This window comes from Peromyscus maniculatus, chromosome 2 (assembly GCF_049852395.1).
Source record: "Peromyscus maniculatus bairdii isolate BWxNUB_F1_BW_parent chromosome 2, HU_Pman_BW_mat_3.1, whole genome shotgun sequence".
NCBI classification, from domain to species: domain Eukaryota; kingdom Metazoa; phylum Chordata; class Mammalia; order Rodentia; family Cricetidae; genus Peromyscus; species Peromyscus maniculatus.
This window is the reverse complement of record NC_134853.1, coordinates 58,123,455-58,138,201: the sequence shown is the minus strand read 5'-3', so window position 1 is coordinate 58,138,201 and position 14,747 is coordinate 58,123,455. Positions and strand designations below refer to the sequence as shown.

The 14,747-nt window shown below is 42.7% G+C and overlaps 1 protein-coding gene across 1 annotated transcript in view; it reads right to left on the bottom strand.

Moving 5' to 3' along the window:
• Mdn1 (midasin AAA ATPase 1) overlaps window positions 1-14,747 on the bottom strand; it is a 146,942-nt gene that overhangs the window by 10,547 nt on the left and 121,648 nt on the right. The window contains exons 84-95 of the mRNA XM_042270948.2: window positions 14,245-14,382; window positions 11,844-11,979; window positions 10,176-10,354; window positions 9,561-9,704; window positions 8,930-9,077; window positions 6,783-7,093; window positions 6,399-6,563; window positions 5,396-5,497; window positions 4,271-4,472; window positions 2,770-2,934; window positions 1,311-1,468; window positions 251-340 (exon numbers count right to left, since the gene is read on the bottom strand). Of these exons, the coding sequence (XP_042126882.1) occupies window positions 251-340; window positions 1,311-1,468; window positions 2,770-2,934; window positions 4,271-4,472; window positions 5,396-5,497; window positions 6,399-6,563; window positions 6,783-7,093; window positions 8,930-9,077; window positions 9,561-9,704; window positions 10,176-10,354; window positions 11,844-11,979; window positions 14,245-14,382 (1,938 nt within the window). The remainder of the gene's footprint in view (window positions 1-250; window positions 341-1,310; window positions 1,469-2,769; window positions 2,935-4,270; window positions 4,473-5,395; window positions 5,498-6,398; window positions 6,564-6,782; window positions 7,094-8,929; window positions 9,078-9,560; window positions 9,705-10,175; window positions 10,355-11,843; window positions 11,980-14,244; window positions 14,383-14,747) is intronic.

Sequence of the window (14,747 nt, the reverse complement as noted above, 5' to 3'; positions counted from 1 at the left end):
TCTGCCTCGCTTCCATTCCAAAGCCAGCAACACAAGTTAAAGGAACAAAATACAGACGTGTGTTTTAATGAGACTATACATAGATCTAGTGACAAAAGAGGCAGAATCAGTGGAGACCCAGGCTTACAGAAGAGGCTGACTGTACTCTCTATTGGCCTCTCCCTTTTACAAATGTAACTGGAGCCAAGAACCTACTGAGTTGCAAACTCTTTTGTGGGAAGAAAAAAAACATGCAGCAGCTCTGACTTACTTCTTCTGCATCCCCATAGTCGTGGGCCTGCCACGTCTCCAGCTGCCGCTCCATCTCCTGCCTCAGCTCACTGACATCTTTTAAAAGGGGCTAAGAAGGAAAAGCTACAGGTAAGTGGTGGTCAGGTTGTTATCAACAACTTATCATTGGCTGTCTTCCTGTGGTGTGACCTTGTTGCACTTATATGTCTGAACTCACAACTTAAGCAAATTTAAGGGTGCAATCAAATGATTCCACTTCCTGTTTGCAAGACCACATGGATGAGTGAAAATTTCATCATTTATAAATACAGTTTAGTCAAATAAAAATAAACCAAGCCCTCGTGTGTGTGTGTGTGTGTGTGTGTGTGTGTGTGTGTGTGTGTATAGAGATGCATGTGTACATGTGGAGTCCAGAGGATATCAGACAACCTCAGGGCTTTCTCTTCCAGAGCCACCTACTTTCTGATAAACCTCTATCTCCATGAAGTCCAATTAAAAGGCTCTTCATGTGGCTGGAGAGATGGCTAAGTTAGTATGTGCATGTCTTGCAAGCATGACCTGAATTCTAGCCTCAGAACCCACGCACAAAAAGCCAGGCATGTGCTGATACACTTTTAGTATCAACACTAGGAGGTAGAGATAGATGGATCCCTGGACCTGGCTACTGAGCCTCCTCAGCCTCCTTGGGAAGGAGGAAAAAGTGGGTAACACATGAAGAATGACACCTGAGGCTGTCCTCTGGCTTCCACATGTACTCAAACACACAGACCCCACTGACCACCCCTGCACCTTCCCCAAAAAGTTTCTTCCTACACATAAACATTAAGTAAAAAATTCTTGTTACATAACGTCATAAGTTGTCAACTGTCCTCATGGTTCCTAACAGCCAATACCAAGAACCAGTGCCATCACAATGGCTAAGTCTGGGCAAGACTTCATAGTCAACAAAGGATGTACCACTTGCTAAAAGAGTATCTGTCACACTGAAAGTCCTCCTAAAATTTTTGATAAGAGCTGGTATTTCATAAAGTTCTAAAATAACTTAAAACTAAAAATGAATACAGTTGTGAGTTCAGTACTTGGAAAACTGTATCCACAAGCAACTGACGAAGTGTATGAATGGTCGAGTCTCGGCTTCTTTCTGGCTTCTCTGTCTCCTGGTGAGACGTGGTTGTTCTTGGGTCTTGGTCTTCTTTTGTTTGAACTGTTTGAGTATCCATATCCATCTCATTAGAGCCTGTTTTAATAGGAAGACAGTTTTACTCATCACATTATTTAGATTAAGACCTTTCACTATGGCCTGTCCTAACACTGAATCAAACCTCAGCTCACTCAACAATTTCCATGTGTCTCTCTGCTCCATGTTGCTGCCTCCCATCCTTTGGTCTCTGTTGTCACTGCCAATTCTTACTAATTCCCTCCTGCCATCCTGGAAGGGGAAACAGGAAGGAGCAACTTACCTCAAGCATTACAAAAGTGTGACTCCCTAAAGTACTCGTACGACCAATTCTATTGTGAGTCCAGCATGTATGAGGCCTTGGGCTTAGTTCCCAGCACCACCAAACAAGATAACCCATACTAAAAACACTGTTCTATAACAACGCAGTTGGGTTTGAATTCAGGCAAATCTAGTCACACACTTCTTTTGCAGCTGTTTTTAAAAATGATTTTCATGTGTGTCACAGTGGTGGAGGTCAGAGGACAACTTCGTGGAGTTGGTTCTCTACATCCAGTTTCTGGGGCGTTGGGGAGAAAGGGGTCTCCAAGTTTCAAACCCAGGTCTAGGCTGACACAGCAAGCACTTTTAGCCCCGCCCCCTCACCTCTCTGGCCTCGCCTCTGCTTTCCCTGTTGCTGAGGAATAGTTAGTGACAGGAACAGGCAGAAGAAGAACCCTCACATTTGCCACAATCCTTAGGGTTTTCAGAGGGTTTGTTAGACTGGTGGAAGTTATTTACTTTTCAAGAGTGCACACATCCAGCACCTCAACTGTGGATGTGGGTGGTGCATGCCTGTACTGTCAGCACTTGGAATGCCCAGGAAGACTGAGTACTAGGCTGGAATCCCATCTCAAAGACTGAACTAACCAACCTGCCTTGGAACAGAATTTGGTTAGCCATGAAATGGGAACTTGTTATCTTTTCACATACATTTCCTCATTTTATTTCTTTTACTATTTTTAATATTCTTTCCTCTATGTTTATACTTTAATGAGGCCAGCCTGGGCTACCAAGTGAGTTCCAGGAAAGGTGCAAAGCTACACAGAGAAACCCTGTCTCGAAAAAACCAAAAAAAAAAAAAAAAAAAAAAAAGAGAGACATTATTCTGTTTTTCCATATATGTTTAAAAAAAACCAAAAACCCATGAATTTGTCAGAAATTGTTTCACCTTGATGACTGATATTCTGCAAGACCATCTTTCATGTCTCAGATTACGGTAGGTGAATTATTCACTAAAGACTAGACCAGGAAAGAGCAAAGAAGAGCCTTGACTACAGTTGCCTCTGGACTTTCTAGGCTCTTCCTTCCCAAGGACTCACCAGAGGCCACAGCAGTATCTGACTTGACTGCCTCTGGCTTCAGCTGTTCTGTGTCTTCTGCTCTGAGCAGCTCCTCCTCTGTATGCATGAGGATATCTTCCGTTTCCTCCTCTGCATCCTGTCCAGAGTTCTTTGCAGTCTGCTGTTGTTCATTACTGGCCACATCTGCCAACAGTGCACAGAGGGAGAAAACGTAATTTTTCTGCAGAGCAAAATGATGCTGAATGAATTACTGTCTCTGTCACTTTCACTTTTCAAGATTCTAACAACTCTGTTCTGCCACTGACCAACCAGGGGCCCAGACACTTGCTGGGGCCTCAACAGCTCCCACTGTCTACCTCCTAGAGAAGTTATAAAGATAGTATGCATATACACACACATCACCAGAGAAACAAGCATTTATCTGGGTTTTTACTGATGTAAACAGAAAGGACAGTGTGGAGTAACTTGTGAGTAGACAAACTAGATATAAAATGGGGGACAGAAAGTCTAAGCATTTCAATCTTGAACAAATTCAACTTGAAGACCTCATAGCCCTCAGAGATTTGAGAAATTCTATAACCATGCATTTCAATGTTTCTGACATAAAGTAAAAGATGAATATATTCTTGCCAAAGCTATGACTAGACTAGGCGTGATTCAGTCTCTCTCTCACAGGCTGGCCACAAGCCTGTTCTGTAGCCAAGGATGACCTTGAACTTCTAATGCTCTGGAGTGCTCCTTACTCCACAGGCATCCCACGTAGCTTTGTGTAGTGCTGGGAATCAAATCCAGGGCTTTGTACATGCTAGGTAAGCACTCCTATCAACTGAACTAACAACTAGGATTCAGGATCCATTCACTATCCACTGCCCATCACCTTCAAGTCATTAAGTGTTTCTAACACTGGGGGTCCAGTGTTACACAGGGGTCCACGGTGGGGTCTTGTCTTATTAGATGCTATGAAACACCACCCTAATGTGAGCAAGGAACAAGACCATGCTCTAGCCTGAGGGATGATCTGGACCAATTATATATACACTGATCAACTTTCTCTTTGCTGTTCCTAACACGGTAAGAGAAATAAAGCATTATCATCATTTCTGTTCTGTGCTCAGAGGTACACATCACCCATACCAGTTCACTCCCGGAAGAAAGGAATGAAAAGACAAAGGAACTGGGATGACTGGCCACTGACTTTCCCCTTCCAGTTCTATTACCGCTGCTCACTGTTCAAGGACATTCAAGAATGTTCACTACCAAGAAACGAAAGGTTAGCACCAGGTTTATAGCATATGGCCAGCTATCTGTGAGGACAGAAGGCTTATTGGAGAACCCTGACCATTTACACTAGAAGATGGTTATCTTAGTACTAGAACAAGTTGTATTTCTGCCTTACACAAAGTCTCTCTTGTACTGAGAGACTAGTTTAAAAAGCTATTTCTTTCCCCTCTACTTTGCCTGGCACACATAGTCAGAGAATGCTCTGTGAGCAGAAGGAGAAGTATTCCTGGCACCATACCATAGGTTTGTGCGTCGTATGCATCACTGCCTTGCTTAATATGTTCAAACGTGTCTGAGTCTTCCACCCGAGCCTGAGGCTGGGCTGGCCCTTGCTCGGGGTTTCGGTCTGTATCCACAGTCCTCAGCCTCTTATGCACATGCTCATTGTGGTCACCCATGGAGCGTTCGTTGTCAGCCTGCCCAGGTTTCCTCTTAAAACTCTGCAGGAATTAATGAGACCATCAGAGCCTTGTCTGCAATGGCAAAACCTTCAAACAACCAATGCTCATCCACAGGGAGTAGGTTAGTTAGGGACAGCCACACAACAGCGGAATTCAATACAGCTTATTAAAGGTTTTTTTGTTTTTCCCTCTCTTGGAAGTCAGACTGGCCTTGGATTTGCTATGTACCTAAGATAACCTTTAAACCCCTGATCCTCTTGCTTCTGCCTTCCAAATGCTGGGATACAAGGTATATGCCACCATGACTGGATCTATGATATAATTCACGACGTCAAGAAAGCAAAGTAACACACACATGGATATGTGAAAGTGGTAGCACTGACTTGCTCTGTGCAAGGTCCCTTTGGTGGTTTGGGGACAGAACAGCATGTAGGCTTTTAGGAGACCATTTGGTTTGGTTTTTGAGTATAGGAATTTCACGGGCATGAATATACTCTGTTTTAAAAACTGTTAAGTTTGAAAAGCAATGGGCAATATAAAGAGTGAGACTGGTTAGTTGGTGCTAGATAGCAGCACACAGATCTTAAGCTCTAGAGCAGGAACAGGAAAACCCTGGGAAAACCTGATTCAGGTCTTCTCTCCAAGACAAGTTTGGTAAGGCAGCCAAGCTAGAAATGTGGCCATTTGTCGTTTTTTCAATGGTTATGTGTGTGTGTTCATGTGTATGCAGAGCTCATGGAGATCAGAAGAGGCATTAAGGTCCCCTGGAACTGGAGTTACAGACAGTTATGAACTGCCAAGTTATGCAGGTGCTGGGACAGAACCTGGGTCCTCTGCCAGGGCAGTAAGTGCTCGACTGCTGAGACATCTCTCTGGCCCCATCAGTGGGTGTTTAAACCACTTCATTTAGAGTATCTTTTCCTACCTGCCTTCATCTAAATCTAACAAAGAATGATAGAAACCTGGGTATTTTTGTTGGTGTGCTGCTGGGAGGCCAAACGTGCAATCAAGTTGGATTCGTGTCCTTCTGCTTGGTTTGCATCCGCAGCTCCAGTGCCATGTTCCTAAGAGATCCAAACCGGAAGGGAAGGAAGAAGAAGATGCTATTAAAGCAATGGTTGCTGTGCTGCACCGGGTCCCACTTCTCTCAGTGCTCCACTAATCTCAGGAGGCTAATTCCACCCCTAACAAAAGCCCTGCTTGTGGACAGCAGCACAAAACTGAACTAATCCCAGGGCCCTGGCCTTGCTGATTGTTCCTTGTCTATGGGAATATAAGGTCTTTTTCTGAAGGCAGACAGACCAGGCTCAACTGTCAACCAGTTTATGCACCCAGAGTTGTCACTTAATTTTTCCTGAGGCTTATTTTCCTCAAATATAAAATGTAGAAAACAGAACAGTTTCATCTATTTCTTTGAGCTATTATGAAGACTTGTTGAGCAATGAAAATGTTCAGCACCTAATGGGTACTATATGAATAATGGTAGAATGATGTAAGAAATACAGCTACTGCTGGTGAGGAACTGGCCTTGGAGCATGGGCGGAACAAGTCGGTGATATTCCTTCTTCCCACAGCACTGAGTGAGCTCAAGTGCTGCCATTACCACTAGGCCAAGACTGAATAGTTTTCTTGCAAAATCAGAACACTGAAGCCTACTGAACAGCAGGGGAAACTCAAATACTGTTAGAGGCACAGGGGCAAGAAACCCAATTTTACCTTTCTCCAAGTTCTCAAAAAACTGTAAGTCTAGTGACTTTTTTTAAGTAAGCACATCACTCAAATACAGTCTGCAGCACACAGTCTTAAGTGTGTCCTGAGAAGCATATATAAGTGGCAAGAATGGAAGATGATCCTTCAGACACCAACAATAACAAAAGGATACAACAGAAATCACACATAAAACAACTTGCTGAAGAGAAAGAACATGCTTTTGGGTAGACAGAGGCACTAGGGGTGGGGCATCACCTCTTTGCCCTGCTCCTTCTCTGGCGCAGCTCCAGCTAGCTCCACGGCCTGTGCACTCTGCACACTGTCCACACCAGTCTGCCCGCAGGAGGCATGCTCTTTTCTCTCTGTGGCCTCTGGCACTTCCTCTTCAGCGTCAGACTTCTCTCCTTCCTCTTCCTCTTTCTGCACAGGAAAAACAAACAAGCTCTGGGGGATGAACAGAATGGTGCCCACCAGGAAGCAGGTGCCCTACTCCTTATTAAAGCAGGGGAGGTGCTGTATGGAGGAGACTGGTTAAGAGACTGTAGTAATGAAGAAATATCTTAGGAAAGATTCTGCTGGAAATGAAGAAGTGTTTGTCCTATTACGTTTAATACAGGGAGAGCTCCACATCCACAATACCTGGGGCTGGAGACCTTGGTCAGCAGGGCTGGCCCCACTCTCTCCACCTCTATCAGTGGCAGCCCTGTCATCTTCGTCCTCCTCCTCCTCTGCCACCGCCTCCTCCTCCTCCGAGTGCTCTTCTGCATGGTTGGCTGTATCTTTGTCTTGGTCATCAGCTCCTGTGTCCATATTCTCCTCACCTTCACCAGGGCCTTCCTCAGGCTCACGTGGACTGTCACCTTCACTGGGATCAGCCTCGGGCTCTTCAGTTTCACGGTCTGTTTCTTCCATATCTTCTGTTTTTCCTTTGATCTCCAAAGGATTCTCTTCTGATAGAAACAACAGTTTTTAAAATTCATGATTTCTTAACTTGGGAGGTGGTTCCTCAAATGTTTTATTCAGGGCAAGAGATTTGGCTCAGTGGTGGTTAAGAGAGACCAGTGCCCACATTTCTAGATGTCCTGGGTTCAATGCCCAGCACCCACATGATGACTCACAACTGTCTATAACTGTAGTCCCACAGGATGAAATGCTATCTTCTGGTGCGCGCGCGCACACACACACACACACACACACACACACACACACGGACAAAATACTAATACACATACAGTACACATATAAACATATTTTAGTCTTATTTTTTAAGCCAAACATTGGCAAGCTATAGCCCACAGGCCAAATAATAGTTTTCTACATTTCTGTCAGTGAAGTTTTCTGGGAACACAGCCAAATACATTCTGTTTATGTTTACTCCATCTATTGTTCACTGCCTACAACAGCTGTTACTCTGTAACAACAGAGCTAAGTATCTACCATCGAGATATGGACAAGGAAGCTTAAAATATTATTTGAGGAGGAACAGAGACATGGCTCAGCTGTAAAGACCACTGGCTACTCTTCCAGAGGATCTAGGTAAATTTCCAGCACACACATGGCAGTTCACAACCTTCTTTTTTTTCTTCTTTCTTTTTGAATTTTTTGAGGCAGGGTTTCTCTGTGCAATGAATGTAACAGTCCTAGCTGTCCTGGAACTTACTAGGTAGAGCAGGCTGGCCTTGAACTCACAGAGATCCGCCTGCCTCTGCCTCCTGGGTGCTGGGATTAAAGGCGGGCACCACCACCACAGCCTTGCAACCTGCTGTAACTGCAGTTGCAGATGACCTAACGCCCTCTTCTGGCAGCAGCCTGCATGTGGTGCAGGGACATGTGTGGGAGAATCAACGGGTGCTGAGGTCTAACCTGGGCTCTCCCTGGTGCAAAGCAAGCACTTCACCGGCAGAGCCATCTGCCCGAGGCCCCAAGTCTGACTGACTAGAAGAGTTTCCCTACACTCTAGATCCTTCAGAAAGCTATCAGCCAGTAACCAGCTAATGTAACTATTCTTTGGTTCATATATACAAGTCTAAAAGAGCCTAAATGAAATGGGTATTTAAAGGAGGGTAGCATACTTTATTCTCAGTAGTTTTAATCTTAATTTTATGTGTGCTTGGTTGCTGGTATTAGGATTAAAGTCAGATTCTAAAATTAAGTTTTTATATAAATAGTCTTAATTATTCCTTATAACTTATTTTTTGTCTCATCATACATCTAAAAATTATACAAAATTAAACTTAGCTTTCCTAAATATGTAACTCAGTTAAATCAGCTACCTAGCATCTTTCGGTGAGGTGGAGTAGCATGAGTGAGTTTCCACCTATTACCCTTAGAGGAATCTCTAGCAATGAATTGGGTAGCAGAGGCTCTAATTACTGTCACAGTGTGTGTGACTTTCTTGGAATTATTCGCTCTCATTCTCTATGATCATTCATATTTTAAGAGAGCGATACAGAAGCCAACAGCTGAAACCATCATTTCTCTAGAAGAGCTGTGTAAGAGCTCTGATAGACCAAGACTGCATGGTGTGCACTGACCCACAAGGTGGGAACACAGTGATGGCTTTGGAGAAAGAGGTGTACGTGATAAAGCATTGTCAGTCAACAGCAATTCAAAACGCAGATGGGATGTGACAGCAGAAGAGAGGTGTCACGGTCTATGTAGGCATATTCAAACTGGAAAGGAGCTAGCAAAACAGTATTTCTGACCTTGTCATGCCACTGGCCAAAAAGAGAGCAGTGCTGCCCACTGCCAAAGACGTCTAGCTGTGGGCACCTTGAAAGACGTACCTTCTGCTTCCTCATTGTCTGTATCCTCACCATCATTTTTGTCCTCACTGTCAAGTTTCAAATCATCTGGAAGATCCAAGGCATCAGGTTCTGGCAGCTTTTCCTGATTGCCATGGTAAGGGTCTACCTCATTCTCATCATATTCTCTCTTTGTGACAACAGAAAAGAGCACAGGAGAGCAAACATTATTTCACAAAACCAAAGGTCATGATTTCTTTCTTAATATTACCAGCACATTTTAGTCATTTAAGAGTATTTTTTGGTTTTTCATGTTAGAATTTCAAATTTCATTTTCTGTATAGACTCTCTAAGGGTAATATGTCCTCTGTTACTTCATGTTAAACCTCCAAAACTTACATCAGCACAAACCAATAGTTAAGATACGTTCCCAAAAGGTTTTGATCTCCCTCTCCAACTATGTAGCCCAGGCTGGATGGGAACTCACGATCCTCCTGCCTCAGCCTCATGAATGCTAAGGTTACAAGAGTGCATGCTACCAAGTTTGGCTCTGATGCACACTCTTCTGAAGCATAGTAGAGGAACCAATGAATAGGAAGAAAAAATGTCACAAGACACTCAGAGAACTGCGGTCTTGAGTCAGGAGAGCAAGACACTTCCAAATGTTCATTACCTCGTCAATCTGCTCATTAATTTTCTCTTGGCCTTGTTCACCATCTTCAGGTTCTGATTCTTCCTTCTCATCTTGATGCTTTTTATGTTTGTTTGAATTCCCAGCATCCAAACTGTCATCTTTAGCAACCAGTTCAGAATCTTCCTAAATGAAGAAAGAAAACTGTCATACATCTAAGAAACTGCTTCTGTATGGGCTAGTCCTCAGGTACAGATGACTTCTGCTGTTGGACCCACCCCATACAGACAGGCAGACAGGGCCCTAGGTCTGCCTCAGTAGCAGCAAGAATAGGGTGGAGAGTCGGTCTGGTCGACACACCGTACTCTGCTTCTGCACAGGACCCACCCTGCCGTTCTCAGCAATGAGCTGGGGTCAGCTGCATGGGGAGCACTGGCTTAGCATGGGTGTTTTTAAAGTTCCCTCCTCCACAACACCATACCACACGGGAGGACTCAGGTCAGGCTGCTGCAGGCTCTCAGTGTGAGCAAGAGAAGCAGAAGAGATGGAAGAAAGAGAAGAAAAACATAGAAAAGGAAAAGCAGCAGACAGCAGGGCATGGGGGAGGACCAGCTCCTCAGCTGGGGCCTGCACTCTGGGATGCGGACTCTTACTTACCTCATCCATTCCCGGTCCTGTTTCTTCAGCTTTCCCTCCATCTTCCTCATCTTCCTCATCTTCTTCCTCATCGTCTCCCCAAAGCCTCTCATCTAGTTTGTCCGCTTCCTCTCCATTGAGATTGCCCATCTGTTTATCCAGGTCTCCATCTTCACTATCAGATTTCTCATCATCCTCTTCTGAAAGGGAACATGCTAAGCTGAGTTAGGTAGACCCCTCAACCAATCCAGGTCTGCATGTGGAAAAGGCAAAGACACCTCCTGGCCAAAGTGTCATTAGGGTCTACAGAACACTATGGGAAGATGCCAAGTATTTCTACCATGTTTTGCAAATCATTTGGAAAAGGACTTTCATGTGTGAGTAAACAGTGGGAAGAACTGTTGGGATGCCTGGTTTTGATGCTGGGGAGGACATTTTACAGGATCTAGTGGCCACACTTAGGTTTAGTTACAATTTGTATCTATGAAGTGATAGACAAGTTCTAGTCCCTGATCTTTTCTTTGAACCCTTTCTATTCAAATACTTCACTATGCATGCGATGTAGATCAACTACTGAGAACCTCTTGCCTTCATCTTTGCTCATCCTGCCTCCTTTGCTGATGGGTATGGGTATATTCTTAGGCATCACTGGCAATCATTCTGCATTTCCTTGACTGTAAATTACCATTCATTTCTGTAAAACCTTTGCTTAGAATAAGACACTGTAGTTCATGTTACAAGTTTCTGCTTTTGCCAGTAATTAGAGTAAGTACTGGATTACGGCCAAAGAACAGCAATTGATGATGTGTTATAAGAATTATATTGTCATGTTATAATGCTAAGAGGAATACTAATAAGATGTTAACAAAACAAAAGCTGATTACAGAACGCAGTATGATCTATGTGTGTGCCTATATGTCACAAATGGAAAAAACACACCAGACTTAAGTGGCTCATGTGGTGGGCTTACCAGTGTTTATTTTATTCCTTACAGTTGAGTAACAGACATCTAATATATTTTTCCGTTATTACTGTGTGTATGTGTGCACACTCATGAGTGAGGTGTGTGGAGGTCAGGAAAACCACAGCTGTCAGTCCTTGTTTGCTACTTTATGAGACAGGGTCGATTTTTCTGCTGAATAAGGCTAGTTTGCCTGCCAGGTTCTAAAATTTTCCTGTCACTGTCTCCCATCTGCCCCTAGGAGTGCTGGTATTACAGATGCCCATGCTGGGTTCTGGGTCTCAACCCTGGTCCTCATGCTTCTAAGGCAAGTGCTTTTACTCACCGAGCCATTTCCCTTAGCTCCCTAATATTTTCATAATTAAGGACAGTCACTAAAAAATTAACCAACAGCAAAAGACTCCTTCAAATAAATTCAGAGCCAATCTGTCACAGTTCATCTTGCTATTCTGGATTTCTCTGCAGACCACTGAGCCACTTCATCCAACAAAATCAAGGTTGTCGCTCACTCAAAGGAGAACCTCCAAACTTGTAAATTTCTGCCTTAGGGGAGAGAGTCATGGCATCTACAGGTGCTAATGTGATCTGCAGTTAACCTGAGCAACCAGCTTGTTGCAAAAAAAAACAAAAAACAAAAAAAAAACCAATAGCCTCCTTATTGTGAGATGCTACAAGTTTCTGTAGAAAATATTTCGTATCCAAAAAGCAGAAAATGACACATCTCAGACCTTCTTCAAGCTCGCCATCATGCATTTTCCCATCGAAGTCTTCTGACATCTCAATGGCATTGTCCTCGCCTTTAGTATCAGGCTTTGAGTTAAGGTCCTCCTTGTCCTCTTGACCCTTCTGAAATGTATCTTCTACCTTTAGGAAAAAGCGTAAGAGCACTGGTGAATGCTGTGCTTCCTGGACACTTCAATCAAGACTGTAAGTGCCCAGGTTAACAGTGTGAAAACTCTCTGCAGCAGGACAGAAAAAATACCTGATCAAGACAGTCACATGTAGTAATGTATGAAGGCTTGCTTTACATTTCCAGAGTAAATCTTTATTTTATTGCTTTTCTGATCAGAGAATACAGAATTTTATTTGGGCTTTCTTTGTGAGAATTGTAAAAACAGTATCATCACCCCCCCCCCCACACACACACACACAAAAAAAAAACCCAAAACCACAGTAACGATAACAAACATAAAACCCCCAAATCAGTATTCCAGAGACATTTTTAAGGAATATGAATTCTTCCCAGGAGTGGTTAAGTCTCGAATCACAGCACTCTCCAAAGCAGAGTTACAGGGGGATCTCTATTGAGTTTGAGGCTGGCCTAGTCTATATAGCAAGAGTTCTAGCCCAGTCAAGTCTACATTCAGAGACTTTGTTTCAATAAGAAACAAAAAGAAAAAAATCCAGCGGTGTAGTAGTATGCACCTGCTATCACAGAACTTGGGAGGATCAAGTCGGAGGTTAGCCTGGACTACCTAATAACATGGAGACTCAGCACACCCCCACATACCAGTCTTATTATCCGAATCTTTTCTCTCTGTTGTTGCCATTTTGATCTTTAAAACAAGAGCGCACAAGGGTGCACTTGGGGATAGAGAGAGGGCTCATCAGGTAAGAGAACTGGCTGCTTCTCCAGGACTTGGGTTTGATTCCCAGCTCCCATGTGGCAGCTCACAACTGCCCCGTAACTTGAATTCCCGGGTATTCAATGCCCTGTTTTGGCCCCCAAGGGCACTGTGTGCACAGACATACGTGAGGCAAAACCTCCTTATACACGAAGAAAAAAATGTCTTAAAATATTTATGTAAATTGAAATTTAACAATTTTTAGTAACATTTTATCCTACTTAATGTTTGCAATGGATTGTACTTTATTAGTTTCCCATCATTTTAAATCTTAAATTTATTTTCATTTAGAGAAGTACTATGTGATTGAATTATATTAGAGAAACACAGAAAATTGAAAAAACAATAAAAAGTAGAATGCCATCACATAAACACCAGTCTAAGTTTATTTTTAAAATTTCTTTTCAGTTTTCTCTGCCAAGAAAAATAATTTGTATTAACTTAAAAAAAAAAAAGTTGCCAGGCAGTGGTAGCACATGCCCTTAATCCCATCACTTGGGAGGCCGAGGCTGGCGGATTTCTGAGTTCCAGACCAATTAAGGCTACACAGCAAGACCCTGCCTCAATATAGCTGTAATTTTATCTTAGATACAAATTTATGGTTTGATTGAGATTAGAATAGTGGCAAAAAACAAAACAAAATTTTATATGCTTTTATTTTATATGCTTTCAAGTCCACTAGGCAGGATAAACATATACACATTTATGTTCTCCCAAACGAGATATATTACAGAGCATTGCAACACAGTCTAAGAATATGAACATTCAAAAACCCCACAAAGTTTACAATTTCAACAAGGTTTTGTAATATATATATATATATATATATATATATATATATATATATATTTTTTTTTTTTTTTAAGACAGGATCTCATAGTCTAGTGTGGCCTGAAACACACTATAGGGCAAGGGTGAACCTTGAACTCTTGACCCTCCTGCTTCCACCTCACAAATGCTAGGCATATGCCATCACACCTGCTTTTCAATGTAAAAGACAAAATATATTATTGGCCAACACTGCCAATACTGTTTAATTTAATCATCACTTGTAATAACCGAATCTTTTTAATCTTAAAATTACTACTACCAGGACTGGTGGGATTTGACTCCCAGGACCCACATGGTAGAGAGAACCAAATTTACAACTTGTCCCCTGACCTCTTAAATGTGTATGCCTCACCCCACCCCTTCAAAAAATAAATAAAATGTAATTTAAAAATTAAACAAAACAAAACCAATTACCCCCAAACCCCAAAATACTCTGCAGAATTATCAGCAAATCCACATTTAAAAACAAACTGTAAAGGTCATTCCTTCCAAAACTATAATCATAACCAGGGGCTGAGTTGCAAAGGTCCTTTGGCTTTTAGGTTTTTATTTAAAGACTCACTCAAGTTTGAGTACCTCTAGGACCACAGATCAGTCTGAGGCTACTGGCCTAGTAACAAGTTTACTAGACACTGAAGAGGAGAGTCAGCTCATACAAGCAGTGTGAACCTACCTGTTCCTCATTTTCTATCCGGTCACTCACATCCTTCATGCCCTCGCCATCTCCGATCCCACCTCCCTCGTAGTCATGGAACTGTGTTGCTCCCTCTCCTGCTGCATCTTCCATCAACTCTTTAGGTAAGCAAAACCCCTGGAGGGGAAAAGATTCAGCAAATGCTGTTGTAATCATGCTGGAAATGTAGTAGATTTTTGACATTCTTTTCCCTCTTGGAACTGTCGTGCAGTTTCACAGCTTGACATTGTAAGAGTTTAGCTTTGTAGAGGTCTCTAGCACACAGTAATGTTAAGTTACCAAGACAAAAACATGAATGAAATGTATCAGGATATTTAGGGTGGTTCCTTAGGAGCAAGCCACTGAACCAGAGCAGATAGGAGAGGAGACAGGCTCCGTTAAGAGTAAGTAACAAAACTGACTGATTTGGAAAGAAGCCTGGAAAGAAAGTACTAAAAGCAATGGCTGTAATCAGGAATTTTATGTAACAGAAAACACGATAT